The sequence below is a fragment of the Galeopterus variegatus genome, unplaced genomic scaffold, assembly GCF_000696425.1.
Source record: "Galeopterus variegatus unplaced genomic scaffold, G_variegatus-3.0.2 Scaffold283, whole genome shotgun sequence".
Classification (NCBI taxonomy): Eukaryota; Metazoa; Chordata; class Mammalia; order Dermoptera; family Cynocephalidae; genus Galeopterus; species Galeopterus variegatus.
Genome location: NW_007726394.1, coordinates 240755 through 264876, shown reverse-complemented (window position 1 = coordinate 264876; position 24122 = coordinate 240755). Strand labels below are relative to the sequence as shown.

Genomic DNA, 24122 nt, shown 5'->3' with positions numbered 1-24122 from the left:
GAACTATAGATATCCTTTTCGTCAGCACACTTTCACCCACAAGTTTTTATGGACATTTTTTAAAAAGTAAAAACAAAACCTAAAAATGACTTATTATGTGAGAGCCCCTTCACCGACCCTTCAATGCTTACCCATGGTATCTGCTGCAAAAAACAAACTTCAGTGGCATAGATGGCCCTGCCCATCCTGCTAGACCTCATGTCGATATTCTCTCTCCCCACCCCCATAAATGAGCTCCATTCACACGTCCCACTTTGCTCCAGCAATTCCCTAAATGCCTGGAATGTTCTCCATTCATCCTCTGCATGCTGGCTCCTTGTGGATACTTAGACCTCAACCTACAATGCCCCCCTAAAATGACTTCTGACCACCCAACCTGAAGAAGCCATCCAGATGCTTTCCTACTACATCCCTCTAGTCCTCTTGAACAGATGTCTCTATCTACTGTGTTTATTGTCTGGTTTTTCCCTGACAAAACATACACACCTGAAAGCAGGGGCTTGTGTCTATGTCATTTTGTGCCAGATCCCCAGGGCTTGGGTCAGTGCCTGGCACAGGGAAGGTGCTCAATAGGTTAAGCCATCCATGCGCTCATTCTGTCAGTCAACAAATGCTTTTGGAGCACGCAGCCTGCTGGCCCCCGCTGGTCTCAGCAACGGGAAGGGAATGGAGTCCCTTGAAAGGTCTGGTGGCTACAGACAGACCTGTGAACCAATAACTCTTAGAACAATGAAATGAGGCTTTGATAGAGGGAAGCACAGAATGTGGTGTTCTGTGGAAGCCCACAGAAGAGGTCAGGGAAGGCTTCCAGAGGAGTAATGTTTGCCAAGCAGAAAGTGGCAGGGGGAGTGGCATTCCATGGAGAGGTCTCAGAAAGTGCAAAGGTTTGGAAGTGACAGAAGCGCAAGCAGAATTCCTAGCTGGCTGAGATAGAAGTTATGAGGAGGTGGAAGCCCACAGAAGAGGTCAGGGAAGGCTTCCAGAGGAGTAATGTTTGCCAAGCAGAAAGCGGCAGGGGGAGTGGCATTCCATGGAGAGGTCTCAGAAAGTGCAAAGGTTTGGGAAGTGACAGAAGCGCAAGCAGAATTCCTAGCTGGCTGAGATAGAAGTTATGAGGAGGTGTGGGCAGGAGATCAGGCCAAAAAAGACACACTGGGGGCCGGCCCGTGGCTCATTCGGGAGAGTGTGGTGCTGATAACACCAAGGTCACGGGTTCGGATCCCATATAGGGATGGCCGGTTAGCTCACTGGATGAGCGTGGTGCTGACAACACCAAATCAAGGGTTAAGATCCCCTTACCGGTCATCTTTTAGAAAAAAAAAAAAAAAAAGACACACTGGATCTGCAATCCTTAGGATGGTGCCCTGAGGCCCCCTCAGAGAGCTTCTCTCCTGCAGCTGCTACATGAAAAAAGCCAGCCGTGGCATCAGACTCAGAACTGCAGTTTCCGCAGCTGTGCAGACGGTGAGGTGAGAGCGTGTGCAAAGGGCTGGCACTTGGGAGAGCTCACGTTTCTCTCCTCCCCCACTCCCAGGCCCCCTTCTGCTCCCTGAAGTCCAGAATCCCACCCTTGCAGGTTAAACACCTTCCTGTTATTTTTGCCTGGTCACAGGGCAGCCTTCAGGTTGGGGCCTAAAGGAATGCCAATGGTTAACCTTGCTGGTATTAAGGTTCCAGCCAAGGCAGATACTCTCTGGACTAGCTCCAAGGTAGCTGCCTGACTCTGTCCCTCCCTGCTGGCCAAATGGCCGTAGTGCCAGATGTACATACCACCTCATCATCCAGAACAGGGCACTGAGGCTCAACAAGGGGCAGTGACATTCGAGGAACTGAATTTGACCCCCAACTCAACCCTCCATCTGCTGGTCACTTATTCTGAAGCCCTCCAGGCCCAGGACCTGGCTCAAGGGGCAAATTTCACTCTGGCAGTGCAGAGGCCATAGAGTCCAGTTAATGATCAGCAGGGGCAGAGGATGAGGGGGCAGGAGCTCTGTCGAGAGGAGATCCCCTCCTCACTGCTAGAGACACCTGGCCCACCCTTCTCCAATCAGCAGGATAAGCTGGGCTTATAAACAAGGAGGGTGGGCTGAGGGCTCCCGAGGCCCTCTACCTGCTGAGGTCTTCAGAGGACTCAATCCTCCCAGGTTGTCACAGGATTCAGGTAGGGAGAGGGAAGGCAGGATCCGCACTGGGTTTCCTGGGGTGTGTCTCTTTGCAGGCCCTTGAGGGCCTTCCCACTTGGTTGATTTTCCTCCAGAGGTCCAACTGCCTCCTCTGGCCTCATGTCCCCTCTACCCCTTGAGTCCAGACCTGTGGCATTCCCCAGGGTATTGGGTCCCATTCTTTCCTAAACTGCTATTCATAGGCTGATGGCTCCCACATCTGTGTCCAACCTGGACCCTCCCACTGAGCTTTGGCCTCTAAACCACCTCCTCCTGGGCTACACACAGGCACCTCAACAAAACAGAGCTCTGTGTTTCTTCCTGCTCAAATCTGTTCCTCCTCCCTTTTCCTGCCAGTCATACTGCCATGGATTCAGAGACTTAAAAAAGGAAGGCTCTGTCCTTGGCTGGGGTGGGGATGGGGGAGAAGTCTAATTAGCCCAGACTCTTAGATGCTGTAGAAAGGATACCTGAGTGGGTGGGGGAGTGAGTGACAGGTAGGAAGGGAGTGTGGACCTTCAAACGACTGAGGCTCCAATCAAAAGATTTGGAACATCTGAGATTTTATGGCTGGAGGCGAGTGACATGTGGGCTGATGAGGTTGGAGGAGTTGGTGTCTCCATAAGTTGGGGAAATAAGAGATCCTTTTTTTCTACAGCTGGCTGGAGGTTGGAAGCCTGTGTTTTAGCCCTTGCTCTAAAATTGGCTCTGCCCTGGTTCTTGGGGTCTCATTCTCCTCATCTGTGTAACAGGACAGGATTGTTAGAAATGCATGAGATTATACTGAAGGATTCTGGCAGCTCAGACTGCAAGATTTTTATTGGACCTGAGCTTCTGGGAGAAAGCGGGGTAAGTGGAGCTTGGGGACTGGCCTTAGGCCAGCACTATTAACCCACCCCCTCCTACTCTCCCTCCCCCCCCCCAACAGAGGCCTGGCTGTTGCTCAGGTGCAAAAATTAACTGCTGAGTGCCTGAGTGGCCTTCCGCCGATCCCAGGTTTCACTACTGGGCTTCATTCCTGCTGCCTGCTGCCGTCTCCTAGGCCACTAAACCGCAACTATTTCCTGGAATAAGGCAAGGAGGAGTGCAGAGCAGAGCAGAGCAGAAGCCTGAGCCAGACCAAGAGCTGCTTCCTCTTCCAGGTATGCCATTCCCCAACCCCCACCAGAGGCCACACACCCTATCCAGGTATGCCATTCCCCAACCCCCACCAGAGGTATTCCCAGCATGCACTAAAGGGTTTGCTGAACTGGGAGGGCTCTCTGTTTGCCTGAAGCCCAGAGAATCCAGAAGTGGAGACTGAGGCCCAGACCAGAGCGTGGCCTGCCCAAACTACGAGTTAGTGTCCATCCTTAAAGTAGAACCCAGGGCTTTTGCTCTTCAGCCCAGCACCGAGTTCTCAGCTCTTCTACTCTGGGGCTCCAGGGTTGGGGGTGGGGGTGCTGGTTGGTGCTGGTAAGCATCACAGCTGGACCAAGATCTAAAGATGAGACTAGGAAAGAGGGTAGGGGACTTGCAGAGTGATGTAAGTCACAAGGAGAGGAAGAGAGATCTGGCTCCAGAAAGCAGTCACAGTAAGAGAGACTACTTTCTCAGCCCTCACCCCAGCACTGTGTGTTTGCTGATCCCATGAGATCCCTTCGTGTGGTAAGGTTACCCTGGCAAAAGCTGAAGGAGCTCTGGCCTGGACTTGAGGGACCTGTCATCCGAAACCAAGGGCTGGAGAGAAAAACTTTTATTACGAGCCAAGTTTGAGGATCGACCCGGGAAGCACAACCAAACAGAGCTGGATGTGTTTCCCAAAGGTCTGTAAAAATCACTGAGCTTATGTAGTGGAAGAGGGAAAGGAGCAAGTGTGGGCTGTCCCTTTGTCAGAAAATTGCTTCATGGATCTCTTACCGGCTAGCCACCAAAAGAGAAAAAAAATCCCGTCAATCAATGGTTACATAGCAGTGAAACAAATCAAAAGTTTAACACTGATGTTCTCTCAGTATGCAGCTTTTATCTAGCATCATGAACATAGCAAGTTTTAACTAACAAAAGCAAACAGTAAATTTTTGTGACATATCATTATTCTGGGAACAGGATGTCCCAACCAAGTCATAAGCCCAAGGTCCCAAGGCAAATATGTTGATTTAGATTTCTGCTGGCTTATTTTGGTCAGATGTTGGCCAGTAAGATGGCTTCTCAGCTCTGTTTTGAAAGCTTAGACTGAACCAATGCCATTTTCTGTCATCAGTCCGGAGTCAGACTTGGGTGGTCCCTGCTGAGTAACTTGAGGCATGCCTCTCAGTCTGTGCTCGGATTCCACATATATTAAATGGGCTATCATTTGTTACTTTTTCCTCACATTCAATCCTCAGATGAGGAAACTAAGTTTCAAGATAGTTTACATCTATTTTCCCCTAAGGCCAAACAAGAGGTCGAGTGAAGGCTCAGGTCCTGGACAGACTGAACTGGAATCCTGTGTGCTAAACCGGTAGGCTTTGTTTCCCCCCCAGGAGGCTAATCGGAAGAATCACTGATAGTACAGATTTCCCTGGCCAGGTGCTCAAGATTAGTGAGTGAGTAGGTCAACAGAGGCATGATTAGGTCCTGGAAGGAATGAATTAGTAGATGAGAGAAAGAATGAATACTGGAATAGATAACAGAATAATGGATTGTGGATAAGGGAGGAGAGTTGGGTGGGAATTCAATTCCAGGCCTACCCAAGCCCTGCTGGGCAGAGTCGGCCTGGAGACCTACTGGACTAGCCCAAGTGATGAAGCTGGTAGGGGCTGAAACCAAGTCTTTTTTTTTTTTTTTTAAAGAGATCTGCAGCTTATCTGCAGCTCCAAAACTAAGGCATTTTGTAAACTTTTACACAAGGTCATTTGGTGTCAAAATCTGACCTGAAAATTATTGTGAGGTTATATTTAGTTTTTATTTATCCCACTAGTGTAACTATTTCAGCACAGAATATGTGTTTGTTGGATGCAAGTATATCATATTACCTTAGTTTGTATTACCTTTTGTAAAATCCAAAAATTTTTTAACTGTGAAATATTTGCTCCAAGGATGTTGAGTAAGGAATTGTGGATCCACAGCAAACTCCTGGCTATTTCTGCGTTTTGCCCAAGCGCCATCCCTTAGTTGCATCACTAGATCCATGTGACCACCTGGAGAAGTCCTGGAGGCTCCAGCCAGAGACTTTCCCCAGGGAGTGGTGTCCAATTTCACCTTTCACTGAGTGTGAGAAAAGGGAGGGGGGAAGGTCACAGGGCATGACCTGCCCCAGGCTTCAGTGGAGGCTCCACCCCCTCCAGAAATGTGCCAAATCTTGAGGCCCCACCTCTGCACTCCTTGGTGCCACTGACTACAGCTCTTCCTTCAGGGACTGACATGGCCAGGCTGATGAGTACACGGCTGCCGCTCCTGCTAGTGTGGGTGGTCACCCTAGTGGGGGCCCAGCCCAGGACTTCACGGGCCAGGACTGAAGTTCTCAATGTCTGCATGGACGCCAAGCATCACAAGGAAAATCCAGGCCCTGAGGACAAATTGCATAAGCAGGTGGGCTGAGGGGTGATCTGGGTGCAGAGGGCTAACTCAGGAAGAGGAAGTCAGGAGAGACACGTGTCAAACCCTGCTCCATGTAGGAGAGCCTCGGTTTGCGCTAACATGGGCGATTGCTTGACATGCACTGTGTATCAAATGTTGGCAGTATAATGCCAACAGCTCACCTTCCTGGTGGTTGGGCTTCCACGTAACACAAACAAGGACGCAGGCCCAGAGAAGAGCCTGGGGAATGAAGTTGGAGAGATCCATCCTGGATTTTGATTTCACGGTTTAGGCTGGAAATGCCTCCTCTAAAGATCTGAGAGGAGAAATTGCACCCTCCACATAGTGGCTTCTTTTCTGCCAGCCCTAAACAGCTCAAGAAAATGGGTCTCTCCCAGCCATGAGGGTGGGTGTGAAGGATCATGATTCATGCATTTAATCAACATCTGGGCTGTGGCTCTTGACCTCGTTGGAACTGAGTTTCCTTATAACAGTTATTTTGCCACGACCCCTTTAATATCCTGAGCCTAGCTAAACATTTTTAAAAATCAAAATGATGCCATAACTGTAAAGAAAAGCAAAAGGAAAGTAATTTGTAATCTGCATTTCAATATGTAAATATTCATTTTGACTCCATTAGCAGATAATGATCACAGTCCCATTTGCACTTGTTTTGAAGCACTGAGCCGCAGCAGCCAAGTGTGGATGGACAAGTGGTGGTATAAACTGGATACCTCGAGCAACCTTGATTCTAACTTATTCAGCCTTTATTTTTTAAAAAGTGCACATTTTAATATTTTGCTTTATCCTAAATTCTAGGCCATGGGTTTTCATTCATTTGATAAGTATGTATTGAGTGTTGAGCTATTCTGGGTTACAATTTAACTTGCTTCCTCAACTCCAGGTCTTTGTTACCTTCTTAATGAGGCTTAATCTGATCACCTCATAACACTGCAAGTCCCCATACCTCTCCCCTGCTTTATTTTTTTCCAAAGCAATTATCATGTGACAAGTGTTCATCATTGTATCCCCAGTTCGTAGAAATGTAGGGGCTCAATAAAGATTTGAATTAATGAATTTTGCAATGACTGCACCTCCCTCCTAGGCTCACAGATACTGAGAGCCCCTTCCCCCAAAGAGGGCCCCAATAGTAAGTATTTCCCTGGATGACTTTGACTGGGTTGGGGAATCAACTAAATTAGGAGAGAGGCTGCATGTGGGATATTGTGGCTGCGCTGGCTGTGGACTTAGTACTGTGTCTTCCCCTGTCCAGTGCAGGCCCTGGAGGAAGAATGCCTGCTGCTCCACCAACACCAGCCAGGAAGCCCACAAGGATATTTCCTACCTGTACAGATTCAACTGGGACCACTGTAGAGAGATGGCACCTGTGTGCAAACAGCACTTCATCCAGGATACCTGCCTCTATGAGTGCTCCCCCAATTTGGGGCCCTGGATCCAGCAGGTATGAGTGCCCTTCTGGCTAGATTGGCACCCTCAATCTAGCAGAGAAGCTGAGTTTTCCAGACATTTCTGCAGGCTATGCCTCCAACTCGTTGTATTCAGTGCTGTGCTGTTGAGAATCTTGAGTTTGAGCCCTTCTTCTCTACCAAAATCTCCCAGGTGGACCAGAGCTGGCGCAAAGAGAGGATCCTGAATGTGCCCTTGTGCAAAGAGGACTGTCAGGACTGGTGGGAGGATTGTCGCACCTCCTACACCTGCAAGAGCAATTGGCATAAGGGCTGGAACTGGACCTCAGGTGAGGGCTAGAGCGGGGCAAGGAGGGAGGTATTTGGAGGTGGAGGTTTTGGGGGTGTGGGACGGGTATGTGAAGATTTGGGGTTGTACGGCTGGCAGAACCAGAGATAGTTCTTGGCCCAGTGGCTAAAGGTCTCCATCCTCCCTACAGGGTATAACCAGTGCCCAGTGGGAGCTGCCTGCCAACCCTTCCATTTCTACTTCCCCACACCTGCTGCTCTGTGCAATGAAATCTGGACTCACTCCTACAAGGTCAGCAACTACAGCAGAGGGAGCGGCCGCTGCATCCAGATGTGGTTTGACCCAACCCAGGGCAACCCCAACGAGGAGGTGGCGAGGTTCTATGCTTCAACCATGAGTGGGACTGGGCTGCGTAGGGCCTGGCCTCTCCTGCTCAGCCTGGCCCTAACACTACTCTGGCTGCTCAGCTGAGCTCCTTTTACCTTTTGATACCTGCACATCCCTACCCTGTTCAGCCCCACAGCTCCCAGATATTCAGTTTCTGCTCCATGGTGGGACCTCTGACAGCCAATTTAAATAAACTAGACACTCCATATGTGACTTGTAAATTATTTGGATGTGAATGGGAATGTGACTGTTTTAATTAAATTCCCATTGGTCAAAGCCAGTTAAACTTGGTCAGTTCCCAGCTCTGACACTTACTATGAACTAGCCAGATACAGCTTGAGTATCCTTTTTCTGAAACGCTTGGGACCAGAAGTGTTTCAGATTTTGGATTTTTTTCAGATTTTGAAGTATTTGCAGAATACATACCAGCTAAACATCCCTAATCTGAAAATCTAAAATCCAATATGCTCCAATGCACATTTCCTTTGAGTGTTGTGTTGGCGCTCAAAAATTTTCATATTTTGGAGCATTTCAGATTTTTGCATTAGGGATGCTCACCCTGTACTTAACTATTCTTCTAACCTAAGAGACATTCATAGCTCTCAATTTCATTTTTCACCATAGCTCTAATCTAGAGACAAGCCCAGGATTTTACCATTTAAATTGGACTCAAGCCTCCCAGGGTCAACTGCTCTGCACTGCACTCAACTCTCCAATAGAAGAGATGGGAATGGGAGTGCCCAACATGTTCTGGATAGATGGCTGTGGAAGGATAAGGGGCCCAGCAAGAGCCATCCCCTACTAACAGTTAATACCTACAGTAAAGCATTATCTGCCAGGCACTACCCTAAATTATTTATATTTATTCCAATAAGGTACAGATACTATTGTCTGCATTTTACAAACAGACACATGCATTAAGGAACATGGCCAACGCCGCCCCCTGGATAATAGCTGGGATTCCACCCCAGGCAATCTGGCTCTTGAGAACAAGCTCTTTCCGCTTATGGAATGAGTAAATGTGTGTCCTGTATATTAAGTATAGTTTGTAGCAGTTGTAATAAGCTAGCTTCTGTTACAGTGATAGCCCTAATAGCTCAGTGGTTTGATACAAATAACATTTATTTCTTCCTCAAGCTGCAGTGTATAGTATGGGTTGTCAGGGGTATTCTGCTTCTTAGGAACCCAGGCTGATGGAGACTCCATCTAGCCATGTACTTCTACAAAGAACACTTACAACTCAATAATAAGAAGACAATCTGATCAAATAATTGGCAAAAGAAATGGGCATAGACATTTCATCAAAGAAGATACACAAATGGCTATTAAATACATGAAAAGATGTTCAACATCATTAATCATTAGGAAAATGCAAATTAAAACCACAATGACATACCATTTCATATCCGCTAGAATGGCTATAATAAATAAGACAGGCAATAACAGACGTGGGCAAGGATGTTGAGAAATTGGAACCCTCATACATTGCTGGTGGGAATGTAAAATGGCAGCACTCTGGAAAACAGTGTGGCAGTTTCTCAAAAAGTTAAATGTAAACTGCCATTCAACCCAGCAATTCCACTTCTAAGAATATACTCAAGAAAAATGAAAATATAAGGGGCCGGCCCGTGGCTCACTCGGGAGAGTGCGGTGCTGATAACACCAAGGCCGCGGGTTCAGATCCCTATATAGGGATGGCCGGTTTGCTCACTGGCTGAGCGTGGTGCTGACAACACCAAGTCAAGGGGTAAGATCCCTATATAGGGATGGCCAGCGTGGTGCTGACAACACCAAGTCAAGGGGTAAGATCCCCTTACCAGTCATCTTGAAAAATAAAAAAAAAAAAGAAAGAAAAAAGAAAATATACATTGCAGCAAGACTTGCACATGATTTTTCATAGCAGCATTATTCATAATAGCCCCAAACTGAAAATAACCTAAATTTTCATCAAGTGGTGAATGGACAGACAAAATGTGGTAAATCCCTACAATGGAACAGTATTCAGCAGTAAAAAGAAACTACTGACATTTGCTATGTCATGGACGAGCCTCAAAAACATTATGTTAAATGAAACAAGCCAGACACAAGAGGCTTCATACTGTTCCATTTACATGAAATGTCCAGGAATGGAAAACTTATAGAGACAGAAAGTAGATTAGCGGTTGCCTGGGCTTGAGGAAGGAGGGATAAAAATTGTTGAGGGGATGAAAATGTCCTAAAACTCATTTGCTAAGAGTTGCACCAGTTAGCAAAATCACTGCAAACTTGAGAAAGGTAAATTTTATGATATGCAAAACCAACAAATAACATGGCCCATAGGATACTCTCCTGTGGCATATAGGAAATTTTATATGATTCTGAATTTTTGTGGGTGTGCTCATGAGGGAAAGACAGTATTTTAAGGAACTTAACATCAGGCTCCATAAAAATCTATCATCTAAGACAAACTCTATTCCATCGCGAACTTTAAGAGATTGGTTGGAAATGGCTGGCAATGAAGGAGAGAGTCTATTCTTATTTTTTTTTTTAAAGATGACCCATAAGGGTATCTTAACCCTTGACTTGGTGGTGTCAGCACCACGCTCTCCCAAGTGAGCCATGGACGGCCCTAAGGAGAGAGTCTATTCTTGTGTAGATATAGACAATGCCAGGAGAGACTTTTAGAGTGGCCCATTGATGAAGCAATTTGTTTGTTTGTTTTTGAGAGAGAATGTTTATTCCAGTTGGCAAGTATGGTCTGCTAAATAGAGGGTTAGAGACCAGAGCCAGGGTAAAGAAAAGGAGCTGTATTATAGGACTAATCAAAGGAAAAGAAAAAAAAAAAAAGGACATGAAGTACATTACTATTACATTATGATATTTATATATTGGTTTTTGTGCACGGTTCCTGGCTCATGCTACTCTCTGACCTTCTCCTGCCCTCTTTTACCTGTTCCTTTTTCTCCTCAAGGCAGGAAATTCTCTGACCTACCTTAGCTGATTGTAGGTCATAAGACCCCCATTTCAGGAGGGGTCCTGCCCCATGCCCACGAGGAAGGAATGCTGCACACACAGGCCAAGAGAAACCTTTTTTTTTTTAAAAAAAAAGATGACCGGTAAGGGGATCTCAGCCCTTGACTTGGTGTTGTCAGCACCACGCTCTTCCAAGTGAGCCAACCGGTCATCCCTATATAGGGATCCAAACCCGCGGGCTTGGTGTTATCAGCACCACACTCTCCCAAGTGCAACACCAAGTCAAGGGCTGAGATCCCCTTACCGGTCATCTTTTTTTTTAAAAAAAAAGATGACCGGTAAGGGGATCTCAGCCCTTGACTTGGTGTTGTCAGCACCACGCTCTTCCAAGTGAGCCAACCGGTCATCCCTATATAGGGATCCAAACCCGCGGGCTTGGTGTTATCAGCACCACACTCTCCCAAGTGAGCCACAGGCTAGCCCCAAGAGAAACCTTAATGGTCAGGCCTCGCTAGATTTCCCCACCTAGTCTGTTAGTGTTAGATCATACCCTTTTTGTCCAGTCACATTTCTACGTGGTTGTCCGTGCTTCAGTCATGCCTATGTAATGAAACTTCCATAAAAACCCAAGAGCACAGGGTTCGGGAGATTCTGGATAGCTGTACATGTAGGTTCCTGGAGGGTTGCATGCCTAGGGAAGGCATGGAAGCTCTGTGCCCCTCCCCCATACCTTGCTCTATGCATTTCTTCATCTGTATCATTTGTAACATCCTTTACAATAAACCAGTAAATGTGAGTCTGTGTTTTTCTGAGGTCTGTGAGCCACTCAAGCAAACTAATTGAACCCAAGAAAGGAGTTGTAGGAACCCTGAATTATTGCTGGTTGGTAGAAGTTCCAGAGGTCTGACTTGTGACTGGCATCTGAAGTGGGGGGGCAGTCTTAGGGACTGAGCCCTTAACCTGTGGGATCTGACACTATCTCCAGGCAGATAATGTCAGAATTGAATTGGAGGACAACCCACTGGTGCCCACTAAGAACTTGCTGGATTGCCTGCCTGTGGGGAGATCCCCACACATTTGGTCACAGAAGTCAGAAGTCGGTCTTCTGTGTTGCTTGTTGCGGTGAGAGAGAGGAAAGACAGTGTATGTTTTTTCCTACTCTCACACACTCACTCAATTACCAGAAATACCAAGACAATAATCACAATTATATCTCCTCCATTAACTTTACTCATTCCTTTAAAACTATTTCTTGTTACGTGTTCTTGGGTTAGCATCTCTCTCTCCATAGAAGTCTCTGCTTTGGGGCTGCAATTTTTCTGGAAATTCCGAGTCTCAGGGCTCCAATAGGTTCACTCAACCAAGTGTTAGTTTGTGATGGCGTTGTCAGATATACAAGTCTATTTACTGTCAGTAAATTATGGCAGGAATCTTTAGACAAACAAGAGGGGAGAATAGAAACCATTGTCAACAGTACCAAATGTTCTGGCCAATCTATTAATTTCCAATATCAGGTGAAAGAGAGGAGAAATTCCATCGGAGTGTAAGACACACCAGCACAAACCTCCTAGTGACTGCTATATTTCACAATATCTCAGCTGATGGCTACTTTGAGGAGAATATATCATCAGAACCTGGGGAAGGAGGCGAGGACAGGGAGTATGTCTTCTCGATCAATTTAACTGATGAATTTTTGATAATTCCATTTGTCCTCTCTATTTGCCTAAGCTCTGTGGATGATACTGATAGTGAATATATTTACAAATCTTGAGGGCTGTTCAGTCTATGCTGTAAGATATGCACCACAATTGCTACCAATAATTAAAGGTTAAACTAAGGAATAAAGTCATTGTGGGAATAAATTTGACAGTCATTATGCAAACACTTGCACATGAATACAAGTATGTTTTTATCCATCCAAGAAGGTTCACAATCACAGTCACCCCCCTTTACCTTGCATAAAAATCATCTGGAGGGGATGAGCCATCTTTTTGCTTTGACATTTTTCTCTACATTGTGGACACAATGGACAGGGAAGCTCTTGTAATACTGATAAACTAATTTTAAAAACATACAGCATGCCAATTATACTTAATTATTTTTAGCATTCCCCCCTTACGTCATTCTTTACTTATGAGTGCCATGCTGTGTGGGAGCAAATTTTTGGTGTAATCTAGTAGCTGTCTGGAAAGTACATGATGATTTTGGTGTAAAAATGCCTTGATAGTTTTATTACTCTGAATTTAGGGCCTGATCTTGGAGAAGGACAACAGAAAAAAAAAATGCTGCCAGGAAATGGCCTTGGTCTTGGATGTATTATTAATAAGAAAACTGTATTTGACAACAATAGAATTTCCACTTCTCTAGAAGTAAGGAATCCTGTGGTTTTGTTATATCATGACCCAGGAGCATGATGTGTGTCAGCACAAAAGCAAAAAAAAAAAAAAAAAAGAAAAAGAAAAAGAAAAAAAATTAACGTTTTTGAGAAGTGAAAGTTCACATTTAGGTTGAATAAGGACAAAACTTTGCTGTCAGAGAAAAACACAAAGAAAACAAAAACCAAATTTTATTTCTCAATGTTCAGAATAGACTCTATACTCAGAGATGATTTTTATTATGAGCGGCCAATATTATTTAAAGCTTTATATTTCTTAAAATAGAAGTAATCTGAAGAAGCACTTCTAAAAGGACAGGATGAGGACATTTGAAAATCCATTCCTCCATAAAAGCAATAAGAACACTGGCAAAAATTGTCAAAATCAACTTTTCCAGAGCTCTTGAAATTAACCAAAGATTTCAAAAATCTAAGTAATATTGTCAGCAACAGGGCAGAATAGGAAGCTCCTGACTCTCCCTCCACCCACGAATGCACCTGATAAACATCTATTCACAGATCAATTCCCTCTGAGAGGAAGTCAGAGACCAGTTGAGAGACTCCTACCTGCTGGACAACTGAGAAAACATCCACATTGAACAGGTAGGAAAAGCTGAGGAATACTGGGACACAGATCCCGCCCCAGGCACTGCACCGTAAGATCAGGAAAGAAATCCGCAACGCACAGTTTCTATGTGTGGAGAGGGGGTTTGGATATACCACCACATATATATCACCCTAATTCTAAGGTTCCCCACGGTTTAGCTCTTATTTCACCAACTCTAAAAGTGGAGAGGATTAGACGCACACAAGTCTGTCTGTCTTGACCACAGGAAAAACGTGACAGTTGTATACTGGTACTCAAATACTTCTATGGGCTTCATCCCCTCGGAGCAGAGCAGGGAGGGGACTTAAACAACACAGGCCCCTGTCACTCTCTGGAAGAGACAAGGTCTTTCAGTGGCTACTTGGTGGCCTGACTTCTAGCAAACTTGCATTGGGGAGTTAAAGGGACAGATAAATATTAACCTGCAGTTAGTCTGAGAAGCCAACCAGCACCTAAGCTTTCTCCCCTAGCTTACTCCAGCAATAACTCCAGGTCTGTAAGTACCTCCTGGAAGGAGATTGTTCACACACCAAGTGCCCCAACTTTCACGGCTTCCACCTGAGAGACTGCATGCTAAATCTCCTAGCTCTAGGAGCAGAGGGGGCTAAGTATATGTGAATCTATCTAGACTACAGAAAAAAGTGGCAGTTTTATACAGGCACACGAGCACTTCCAGGGGCATCACCCCCCAGAAACAATGCAGAGAAGGGGCTTTAAAAACACACCTCCCTGTTTCTCCCTGGAAAGGGTTTATACCACACATTGTGTGCCCCAACTTTTACAGCTACATCCTAAAGTACTCTGTCCTAAACATTTTAGCTCTGGGAGCAGAAGAGACTAGGCATATGAGAATCTTCCTACATCACAGAACAGAGAGGTGGTTTGGGCATACAAACACATTCAGGGGCTAAACTCCCTTGAAACAGTGCAGAAAAGGGGAGGGAACATGCAGCTCCCATTTTCTCTCCAGAAGGTGCTTACAGCACACACTTCCAGTGGCTACTTAATGGCCTGGATTCTAATGAACTTCCATCAAAGCTTTCAGGGCAAACAAACAATAGCCCTCTGGCAGCCAGAGCCAGAGTTCAGCACTTCATGAGCCTTTCCTCCAGCTCACCCCAGGGATATGTACAGGTCTACCCATTCTTCCTGGAAGGAGTCTGGCCACACACTAAGTGCCACACTCCTATAGCTTCCGCCCAAAGGATTGTCTCCATAATTACCTAGCTCTGGGAGTTGATGGTGCTTTGCACTCCTGAGCGGCCCAAGACCACAGAAAACAAAAAGATGGACATAAAATGGACCCAATTCTAGCAGCTATCTCCCCAGGATCAGAGAGTGAAGCGTGAATGTGAGTACAGGCATTTGCCACAGATCTTCTCCCTGGCTTAGTGCAGAGAGAGTAGGAGATAAATACCCATGATCAGCTTCACCATGAAGACAGAAGGAACTGGAACACACATCCAACACCCCAACTTTACCAGCTACATCTAGAGAGTCTGACTCCTGCCTTACCAGTCTCAGGGTACTGACATAATCTGCCACATTCTAAGCTCCAGGGGGCCACCAAAAACAAAGACAGCAGAATGGACAAACACAAAGATTTGAGAGGCACCTTAAAATTTCTGGCCAAATGGATTGGTGATATATTCCAAATAAAAGAACAAGAAGCTAAATCTCCAGAAACTGACCCAAGTGAAGTGGTTATATATGATTTACCTTACAGGGAATTCAAAATAATAGTCCTAAAGATGCTCATTGAGGTCAAGAGAGTGAAGCAAGAACAAACTGAGAATCTCAACAAAGAGACAGGAAGTATAAAAAGTATCAAACAAAAATCATAGAGCTAAAGAATACCACAGCTGAACTAAAAAATTCAATAAAAAAGTTCAATGGCAGACTAGATCAACCAGAAGAAAGAATCAATAATTCAAAGACCAGTCACTGGAAATTATACAACTTGAGGAGAAAAAAGAAAAAAGAATGAAAAAGAGTGAGGATAGTTTAAGAGACTTATGGGACACCATCAAGCATACAACATACACATTATCGGTATACAGAAGAAGAGAAAGAGAAAGGGACAGAAAACAAATTCAAAGAAACAAACTGGCAGAAAACTCCCAAAGCCTGGGTAAGGAATCAGAAATCCAGATCCAAGAAGCCCAAAGGGCACCAAATAAGAGGAATCCAGAATCCCATGCTGAGATACATTATAATCAAATTTTCAAAAGTTAAAGACAAACAGAGAGTTTTGAAGGAAGCAAGGGAAAAGTAAATTGTTACATACAAGGTAATCCCCATAACATTATTAGTGGATTTTTCAGCAGAAACCTTGCAGGCTAGAAGGTAGTGAGATGACATATCTAAAATCCTGAAAGAAAAAATTACCAGCCAAGAATACTATACCCAGCAACCCTGTCTTCCAAAAATAAAGAGGTGATAAAGACTTTCTCAGACAAACAGGAGTTGAAAGAGCTTATCACCACTAGACCTGCCTTATGAGAAATGCTAAAGGGAGTTCTTTGAGCTGAAGAAAAAGGATGCTACTTAGTAACATGAAAACATATGAAAATATAAAACTCACTGGTTAAGCTAAGGACATTGTGAAATATAAAACACCCTACTTGGTTAGAGTGGTGATGACAACACCAAGGTCATGAGTTTGGATTCCTGTTCCAGCCAGCCACCAAAAAATAAAATAAAATAAAAATAAATAAAATACTCTAATACTGTAAAGGCAGTAGGTAAATAAATTATATCTCCAGTATAAATGTTAAAAGGCAAAACTATTAAAAACAATGAAAGTTACAATAATTTATTAAGAACACAAATTATTTTTAAAAAGTAAATTGTGACATCAAAAACACAGAACATGGAAAGATGTAAAGCAAAAGTGTAGAGTTTGTGTATGCAATCAAAGTTAAGTTGTTATCAGCTTAAAATAGCCAGTTATCAGAGAGAACAGTGATTACCAGAGACTGGGGAGGTGAAGGAGGGGAAAGCGAAAACAGGGAAAAGTTGGCCAATGGGTGCAAAGTTCAATTATATAGGCGAAACAGTCATAATATTTTATTGCAGAGTAGGGTGACTATGGTTAACAGTTAAATTTTGTATATTACATAATAGCTAGGGGAGAGGCCTTTAAATGATTTTGCCACAAGGAAATGATAAATATATGATGTGACTGGTACATTAACTACCCTAACCCAATTATTATATAATATATATGTATCAAAACATCAGATAGTACCCCATAAGTATGTGTAATTACAATGTGTCAATTAAAATTTTAAAAAAGAGAAAAGATTTTAAAAATAGCCAATTATAAGTATATGATGTTTTATGAAAGGGTAACCACAAAGGGAAAGCCTATAATAGATACACAAAAGATAAAAAGAAAATATCCAAAGCATACCACTGCAGAAAGCCATTAAACCACAAAGAAAGAAAGCAATAGAGGAATAAGGGAACAAAGAATCTACCAAATAACAAGAAAACAATTAACAAAATGACACTAGTAAGTCCTTACCTATCAATAATTACTTTGAATGTAAAAATGTAAATGGATCAAATTCTCCAATCAAAAGGCATAGAGTTTCTAAATGAATAAAATTTAAAAATTGAGAAAAAGACAAGGCCCAACTATATGTTGCCTACAAAAGTTACACTTCACCTTAAAGGCAACTAATAGGCTGAAAGTGAAGGGATCAAAAAAGATATTCCATGTAAATGGAAACAAAAAGAGAGCAGGGGTATCTATACTTATTTCAGACAAAATAGATTTTATGTCAAAACTTAAAAAGAAACAAAGAAGGTCATTATATAGTGCAAAGGGGTCAATTCATCCAGAGGATATGACAATTGTAAATATATATGGACCCAACATCAGAGCATCTAAATATATAAAGCAAACATTAAGATATCTGAAGGGAGACATAGACTATGACACAATAATAGTAGGTGTTAGCTCAGTTGGTTAGAGTGCAGCCTTATAACACCAAGGTCATGGGTTCAGATCCCTGTACTGGCCAGCTACAATAAAAAACAAACAAACAAAAGTAGGGGATTTCAATACCTCACTTTCAACATTGGACAGATCATCCAGACAGAAAATCAATGAAGAAATATTGGACTTGAACTACACTTTACACTAAATTGGCCTAAAAAACATATATATTTCACCCAACAGCAAGGGAATACACATTCTCCTCAAGTGTACACAGAACATTCTTCAGTATAGATCATGTGTTAGGTCACAAAACAAGTCTTAACAAATTTAAGAAGATTGGTGCTGGTAACACCAAGGTTCAGGGTTCAGCAAGCAAGCAAGCAAGCTCTGATGTGTGATTTGTAAATTTTTAGTAGTAAAAGATTAGTTAAAAAAAAAGGCTAGCTGGTTTGCTTAGTTAGGGCATGGTGCTGATAACACCAAGGTCTGGGGTTTGATCCCTGTACTGGTCAGCCAAAAAAAAAAAAAAAAAAAAAAAAGAAAAGAAAAAAAGAACAAGATCAAAATCTTTTCTGAATGGTATGAAACTAGAAATCAATAACAGGAGGAATCATGAAAAATTAACAAATATGTGAAAGTTAAACAACATGCTTTTGAATCACTATTGGGTCAGAGAAATTTTAAAATATTTTGAGACAAATAGAAAGGGAAACACAACATACCAAAACTTACGGGCTGCAGTAAAAGCAGTTCTAAGAGAGAATTTTATAGCAATAAATGCCTACATCAAAAAATTAGAAAGATCTCAAATAAAAAACCTAATTTACATCTGTAGGAGCTAGAAAAAGAAAAACAAATGAAATCTAAAGTCAGCAAAAGGAAGAAAGTAAAGATCAGAGCAGAAATAAAATAGAAACTAGAAAAACAATAAAAAAGGATCAACAAAACTGAGTTTTTGGAAAAGCTAAACAGAATTGACAAACCCTTAGTGAGACTAACTAAGAAGAAAAGAGAAACAAAAGAGGAGACATTACAATGGATACCACAGGAATACAACATAGACTACTATGAATCATTATATATATACCAAGAAATTGTATAACCTAGAAGAAACATTACATTGTACTCCATAAATATGTACAGTTATTGTTTGCCAATTAAAAATAAAATAAAACTTTAAAAAAATCTAAGGAATATTTATTCAAGAAAAATAGCTGAATCTCAGTAGAAACAGTTAACTTTGTGACATTTTTACTTACTTTTTTTCCATCTACCTCTCCCCAACTCCACAGTGGCCTTCAAAATAAGCACTCTCAAGTATAGTAGCTTTGGAAACCAGCAGCCTAACAGCCACTAGAGGGAGCAGAGTGGGTTTGGAGTGCCCTCAAAAGCCCCATCCCTAGAGAATTGTCACTATTTGACCTACCTGGCAACTCCCTTTAAGAGCCCCATTCACAGGGCTAGTCTTTATTTCACCTGACTCAGTGATCATTCAGTGAAAAACCCTACCCCTAGAGTGTTTGTCTAAACAATCAGCAGCATATTGTTTGACATCCCAGATGCCTGAGGCTGGAATACCAGTTAAGGTAAATAAGAGGCTGACCAAAAACTTAAAAGGAATATCAGGGAATGAGATTTCCATAGTGGCCTTTGAAAAGCTCTGACATATTCCTGAGTATGGAGAAGTTCACATGCACTGCAGTACTATGTATATGTCCAGGAAGTACCTGGGAAGGCCCCAATCTCTCAGCTTTAGTGACCTTGAGGCCCTGCACAATCAGGAAGTGAAGATGAAGGCAGAGTAAGCTGCCTAGAACTCTGAAGGCTTGTACAAACTAACACACAGAGCTCCTTTGCAAAACGTTGGAGACACTGGTTGAAGACATGTAATGAAATCTCAGTCCAATCATTAGCTGACCATTAATCTAACCAGGCTGAAACTTCAGTGACTACACATAACAACAACAAAAATTTTTTTTAATAGAATTAGTCTATGAAAGTCACTAAACAAAGAAATAGCAATGACGACAAATTCTGATTGTGGGGAGGGCTCTGATTTAAAGAGTTGCTACATTATATTATTTAGAATATCTAATTTTCAACAGAAAAATATGAGACATAGAAAGAAAAAGGAAAAAGTGGTGCATATATAGGGAAAAAACAGTCAGTAGAAACTGTCCCTGTAGAAGCCTAGATAACATAAATACCAGACAAAGACTTTAAATCAACTATTGTAATAAGAACTAAAGAAAATCATATCAAAGAATTAAACAAAAATATGAAAATGATGTCTTATCAATTAGAGTTTATCAATAAAATAAACTATTTTTTAAAAAACACTAAATATTCTAGAGTTTAATAGTACAATAACTGAAATTAAAAATTTAGTAGAAGGGCTCAACAACAGATCTGAAGTGGAATAAGAATCTGCAAACTAGAAGAAAGAAAATAGAAACTGTCCATTCTTAAAAATAAAAAGAATGAAGAAAAATGAAGATAACCTAAGTGAATACCATCAAGCATACCAAAATACACATAATGGAGTGGAGAAAAAGTAAGGGACTTAAATAATAATGGCTAAAACCTCTCAAATTTTATAAAGATTATTAATATACATATCTAAGAAGCTCAACAAACTCCAAGGAAGATAAACTCAATGAAATTCATACCTAAACACATCAGAGCCAAACTATTGAAAGACAAAGAGAGAATCTTGAAAAGCAGCAATAGAAAAATGATGTACCATTTATAAGGGATTCTCAACAAGATCAACAGCTAATATTTCATTAGAAACTATGCATGCCAGAAGGCAGTGGAATGACATATTCAAAATGCTGAAAGAAAAATACTGTCAACCAAAAATTCTATAACCAGAAAAACTATCCCTCAAAAATGAAGAAGAAATTAGGGCATTCCCAAGTAAACAAAACCTGAGAGATTTTGTCACTAGCAGACTTGTTCTATAAGAAATACTAAAGGCTGTCCTTTAGGCTGAAATAAAAGGACACTTAACAGTCACTTGAATTCACATGAAGAAATAAAAGAGCACCAATAAAAGTTACTACATAGATTAATATAAAATACAGTATAGTTATGTTGTCACTCTTTTCTTATCCCATCTAATTGAAAAAGACAACTGCATATGTAATTGCAAAATTATGTTGGTAGCTGGTTAGAGCATGGTGCTATAACACCAAGGTCAAGGGTTCAAATCCCTATACTGGCCAGCTGGGGAAAAACTGTTGATGGGCTTATAATGTATAAAGATATAATTTGTATGACAATAATAGCACAAAAGAGTAGAGAAGGGAGTGAAGCTATACTGGAACAAAGTTTTGAACAGTATTGAAACTTAGTTTGTATTAATTTGAACCAGGTTGTAATAAATTAAGATATTAAGTGTGTTCCCTGATGCAACCACTGAGAAAAAAAAATTTTTTTTAATATAGTAAAGGAAACAACAAGGGAATTAAAATGGCACACAAGAAAATACCTTTTAAATACAAAAGATGGCGGTAATAGAGAAATAGAGCAGAAAGAAGATAAAAGACTATACAAAACAAAATAAAATTGCAGATGTAAATGTTATATCATTAGTAATTATACTGAACACAATTGGATCAAACACTCCAATAACAGTGCAGAGACTGGCAGATTAAAAAACTATTATCCAACTATATGCTTTATACACAATTCATACTTAGCATTCATAGATACACAAAGGTTGAAATGAAGAGGATGGCAAAAGACAAATCAAACAAATAATAATCAAAGGAGTTCTGGAGAAGCTATAATAATATCAGACAAATAGAATTTAAGAAAAAAATTGTGAAGAGGCAAAGAAAGATAATTTATAATGATGAAAGGGTCAATCCATCAGGAAGACATAATCATTCTAAACTTTAATGCACCTAACCAGAGTCCCAAAATAAGGTTTTAAAAATCAACAGAATTGACAATAGAAATATACCATTCAACAATAATAGCTAAAGATTTCAATACCCCACTACCAGTAGTATAGATCAACAGGGAAATAGAGGACTTGAACACTATAAACCAACTAGACCCAGCATATACCTACAGAACACTACAACAAACAACAGCAGAATTTACATTCTTCTCAAGTGTATATGGAGCACCATATGTTAGGCCATAAAAAAGGCACCAATAAATTTAAAATTATTGAAATAATACAAAGCATGTTCTCTTACCACAATGGAATGAAATTAGAAGTCATTAAGAAAAGGAAATTTAGGAAATTCACAAATATGTGGACATTAGTACTGGCTGGCTGCAAAAACCAAACAAACACACTTCTAAATAACCAATGAGTTAATGAATAAAACAGGAATGACTAAATTGACAGCTCATGGACTCTTGAAGAGGGTAGGGTCTAGAAGAGAAGGAAGAGCAAAAGGAAAAAAGCTGAGAGGGGAAATTTCATTCTGTGCTTACCAACATTTTTATAGTCTACCCTGTGCTGAGAATAGAGACCATTGGGGACAGCCCAGGGGCCTGGATCTTTTGCCAGCCCAGGGAGAGGCCAATTCAGACACAGCTGTGTGTGCTTCCAGCAGCAAAGGAGGTTCAGGCAAGATGCCCCAAGGACGGAAGAGTGACAAGGACAAGGAAGAGACTTAGTGGGTGCATAGGGGAGGGACATCTCTCTCTTTAGAAAAATCACTCTGGCTCCTGGGGGGAAGGCAACTTGAAGGGGAAAAAATTGGAGGAGGGAAGTCATGACCCCAAACACAGTCATGGAAAGTGAGTTCCAGAAAGGTTTGTGGAGGGACCCTTGCCAGGGCTTGGTGATCAACTGTATGTGGGGATGGTGAGGGAGAGGAAGGGGTCTCTATGATCACCTCTTATATACTTCAGCGATAGAGCCCAAAGGGACAGATCTGTAGTGGGTGGGGACGGGGGTGAGAGGCAGTAATGAACAGAGGAGAAGGAGGGTGTCATACTTACCTCCCATGACTCCAAGTGTTTGCTGGCTGGATGCTCCGCTATGGGGGATTTCTTTGTTGTCCCTCAAGTCCATGGGTCTCTGCATTTGTTTTTTGAGAGGTAAGGTGGGGCCCAGTGCATTAGCCAGCTGCGGAGGCCAGAGGCAGGTTGGGCTGGAGACAGGAAAAAGCTTCTAGAGAACAGGAAAGAAAAAAGTCTGAGGAAGCTCTTTAAAAATGACTACTCTTTCAATTTTTGTATCAGGGAACCAAACACCATCCTGTGTGTTATGTCACTTGATCCTTATACCCGTCTAGGGAGCTCAGCAGAGCTGGGTCTCTGCCTTCCCCAGGGCTTTCAGGGTTTCTAAGCTAGCATGGGCACTCAGGTGATCCAGAGCACTTTCTGGACACAGGATAAGGGCACTGCATGTCCCTGTCCCTTTTCAGGGGAGCAGAGCATGGATCTGAACTATTTAATTACTTGTCATAGATAACATCCAGAGAGAAAGTAAGGGTGCAAGGTATCTCTTCCAACTTGGGAAGACTTCCCCCAGGGAACACCCACTAACCCCAGTTCTGCTTCCGAGCCCTCTAAGCTGTGTGCCGAGGGAGCCCTCTTTGCAATCTTCTCTACCCCAGCCTCACGCAGCCTCAGGACCCCAGTACTGAAGGAACAGGGTCTGACCTCATCTTTCACTGTAGGAATGGGGAGATTGAGGCAGGTGGGGAAGGGGGCAGCCTGCATGGAGCTCTTTCCTTTCAGGTCTTGGTCTCCCTCTGCAGGGATGGAAAGACATGGCATGGAAATTGACACCACTCCTGCTGCTTCTGGCCTGGGTAGTCACCACGTGCAGCTCCCGGGACAGGACGGACCTGCTCAATATCTGTATGGACACCAAGCACCACAAGACAAAGCCAGGTCCTGAAGACAAGATGCGTGACCAGGTATGGCTGGAGTGTGGCTCCAGCTGGAGAGGGGACTGCTTCCGACAAGGAGAAGGAAGTCAGTTTGCCAGGAGAGGAGTTGGAGGGTCATACACCCCCACACCCTGAGTTATTGTTGTGGGAGAAGATGAAGGTGGAGTAGGGAGAGTGGTTGAGGTAATTTTTTTTTTTTTTGGCACTCTAACCAGCTGAGCTGACCAGCTAGCCCCAGATAATTCTTTTTTGTTTATTTATGTTTTTTTCTTTTTCTTTCTTTTTTTTTCTCTTTTGGCAACTATAATTTATTTTATTTTATTTATTTATTTATATTTATTTTTATTATTTTTTAAAATTTTATTTTGTCGATATACAATGTGGTTGATTATTGTGGCCCATTAGCAAAACCTCCCTCCCTCCTCCCTCTCCTCCCTCCCATCCAACAATGTCCTTTCTGTTTGCTTGTCGTATCAACTTCAAGTAATTGTAGTTGTTGTGTCTTCTCCCCCCCCCCCGGGTTTTTTTTTTTTTTTTTTTTTTTTTTTTTTTTTTTTTTTTTTTTTTTTTT

General features: G+C 42.4%; 2 protein-coding genes across 3 annotated transcripts in view; both read left to right on the top strand.

Annotated features, from left to right (window-relative positions):
• Nucleotides 1-3094: 3094 nt before the first annotated feature.
• FOLR1 (folate receptor 1 (adult)) lies at nt 3095-8032 on the top strand. Of its 2 annotated transcripts, XM_008566964.1 has the most exons (6): nt 3115-3304; nt 4573-4641; nt 5536-5711; nt 6973-7161; nt 7320-7455; nt 7606-8010. In XM_008566964.1, the coding sequence occupies exons 3-6, from the start codon at nt 5544-5546 to the stop codon at nt 7884-7886; spliced, it is 774 nt and encodes a 257-aa protein (XP_008565186.1). In that variant the 5' UTR covers nt 3115-3304; nt 4573-4641; nt 5536-5543; the 3' UTR covers nt 7887-8010. The 2 variants fall into 2 exon arrangements, with proteins under 2 accessions (XP_008565187.1, XP_008565186.1); XM_008566965.1 differs by lacking the exon at nt 4573-4641 and having other exon boundaries at nt 3095-3304; nt 7606-8032.
• A 15396-nt stretch (nt 8033-23428) lies between these two features.
• The window catches only part of FOLR2 (folate receptor 2 (fetal)), a 5876-nt gene continuing 5182 nt past the window's right edge, over nt 23429-24122 (top strand). The window contains 1 exon segment of the mRNA XM_008566963.1: nt 23429-23578. Within this exon segment, the coding sequence (XP_008565185.1) occupies nt 23429-23578 (150 nt within the window).

Excerpts from the sequence above, each read along its gene's own strand:
- FOLR1 (XM_008566965.1), top strand. The coding sequence starts at position 5,544 with ATGGCCAGGCTGATGAGTACACGGCTGCCGCTCCTGCTAGTGTGGGTG. Across the intron at positions 7,162-7,319 it reads TGGGGCCCTGGATCCAGCAG|GTGGACCAGAGCTGGCGCAA; the intron begins GTATGAGTGCCC and ends AAAATCTCCCAG. Across the intron at positions 7,456-7,605 it reads GGGCTGGAACTGGACCTCAG|GGTATAACCAGTGCCCAGTG; the intron begins GTGAGGGCTAGA and ends TCCTCCCTACAG.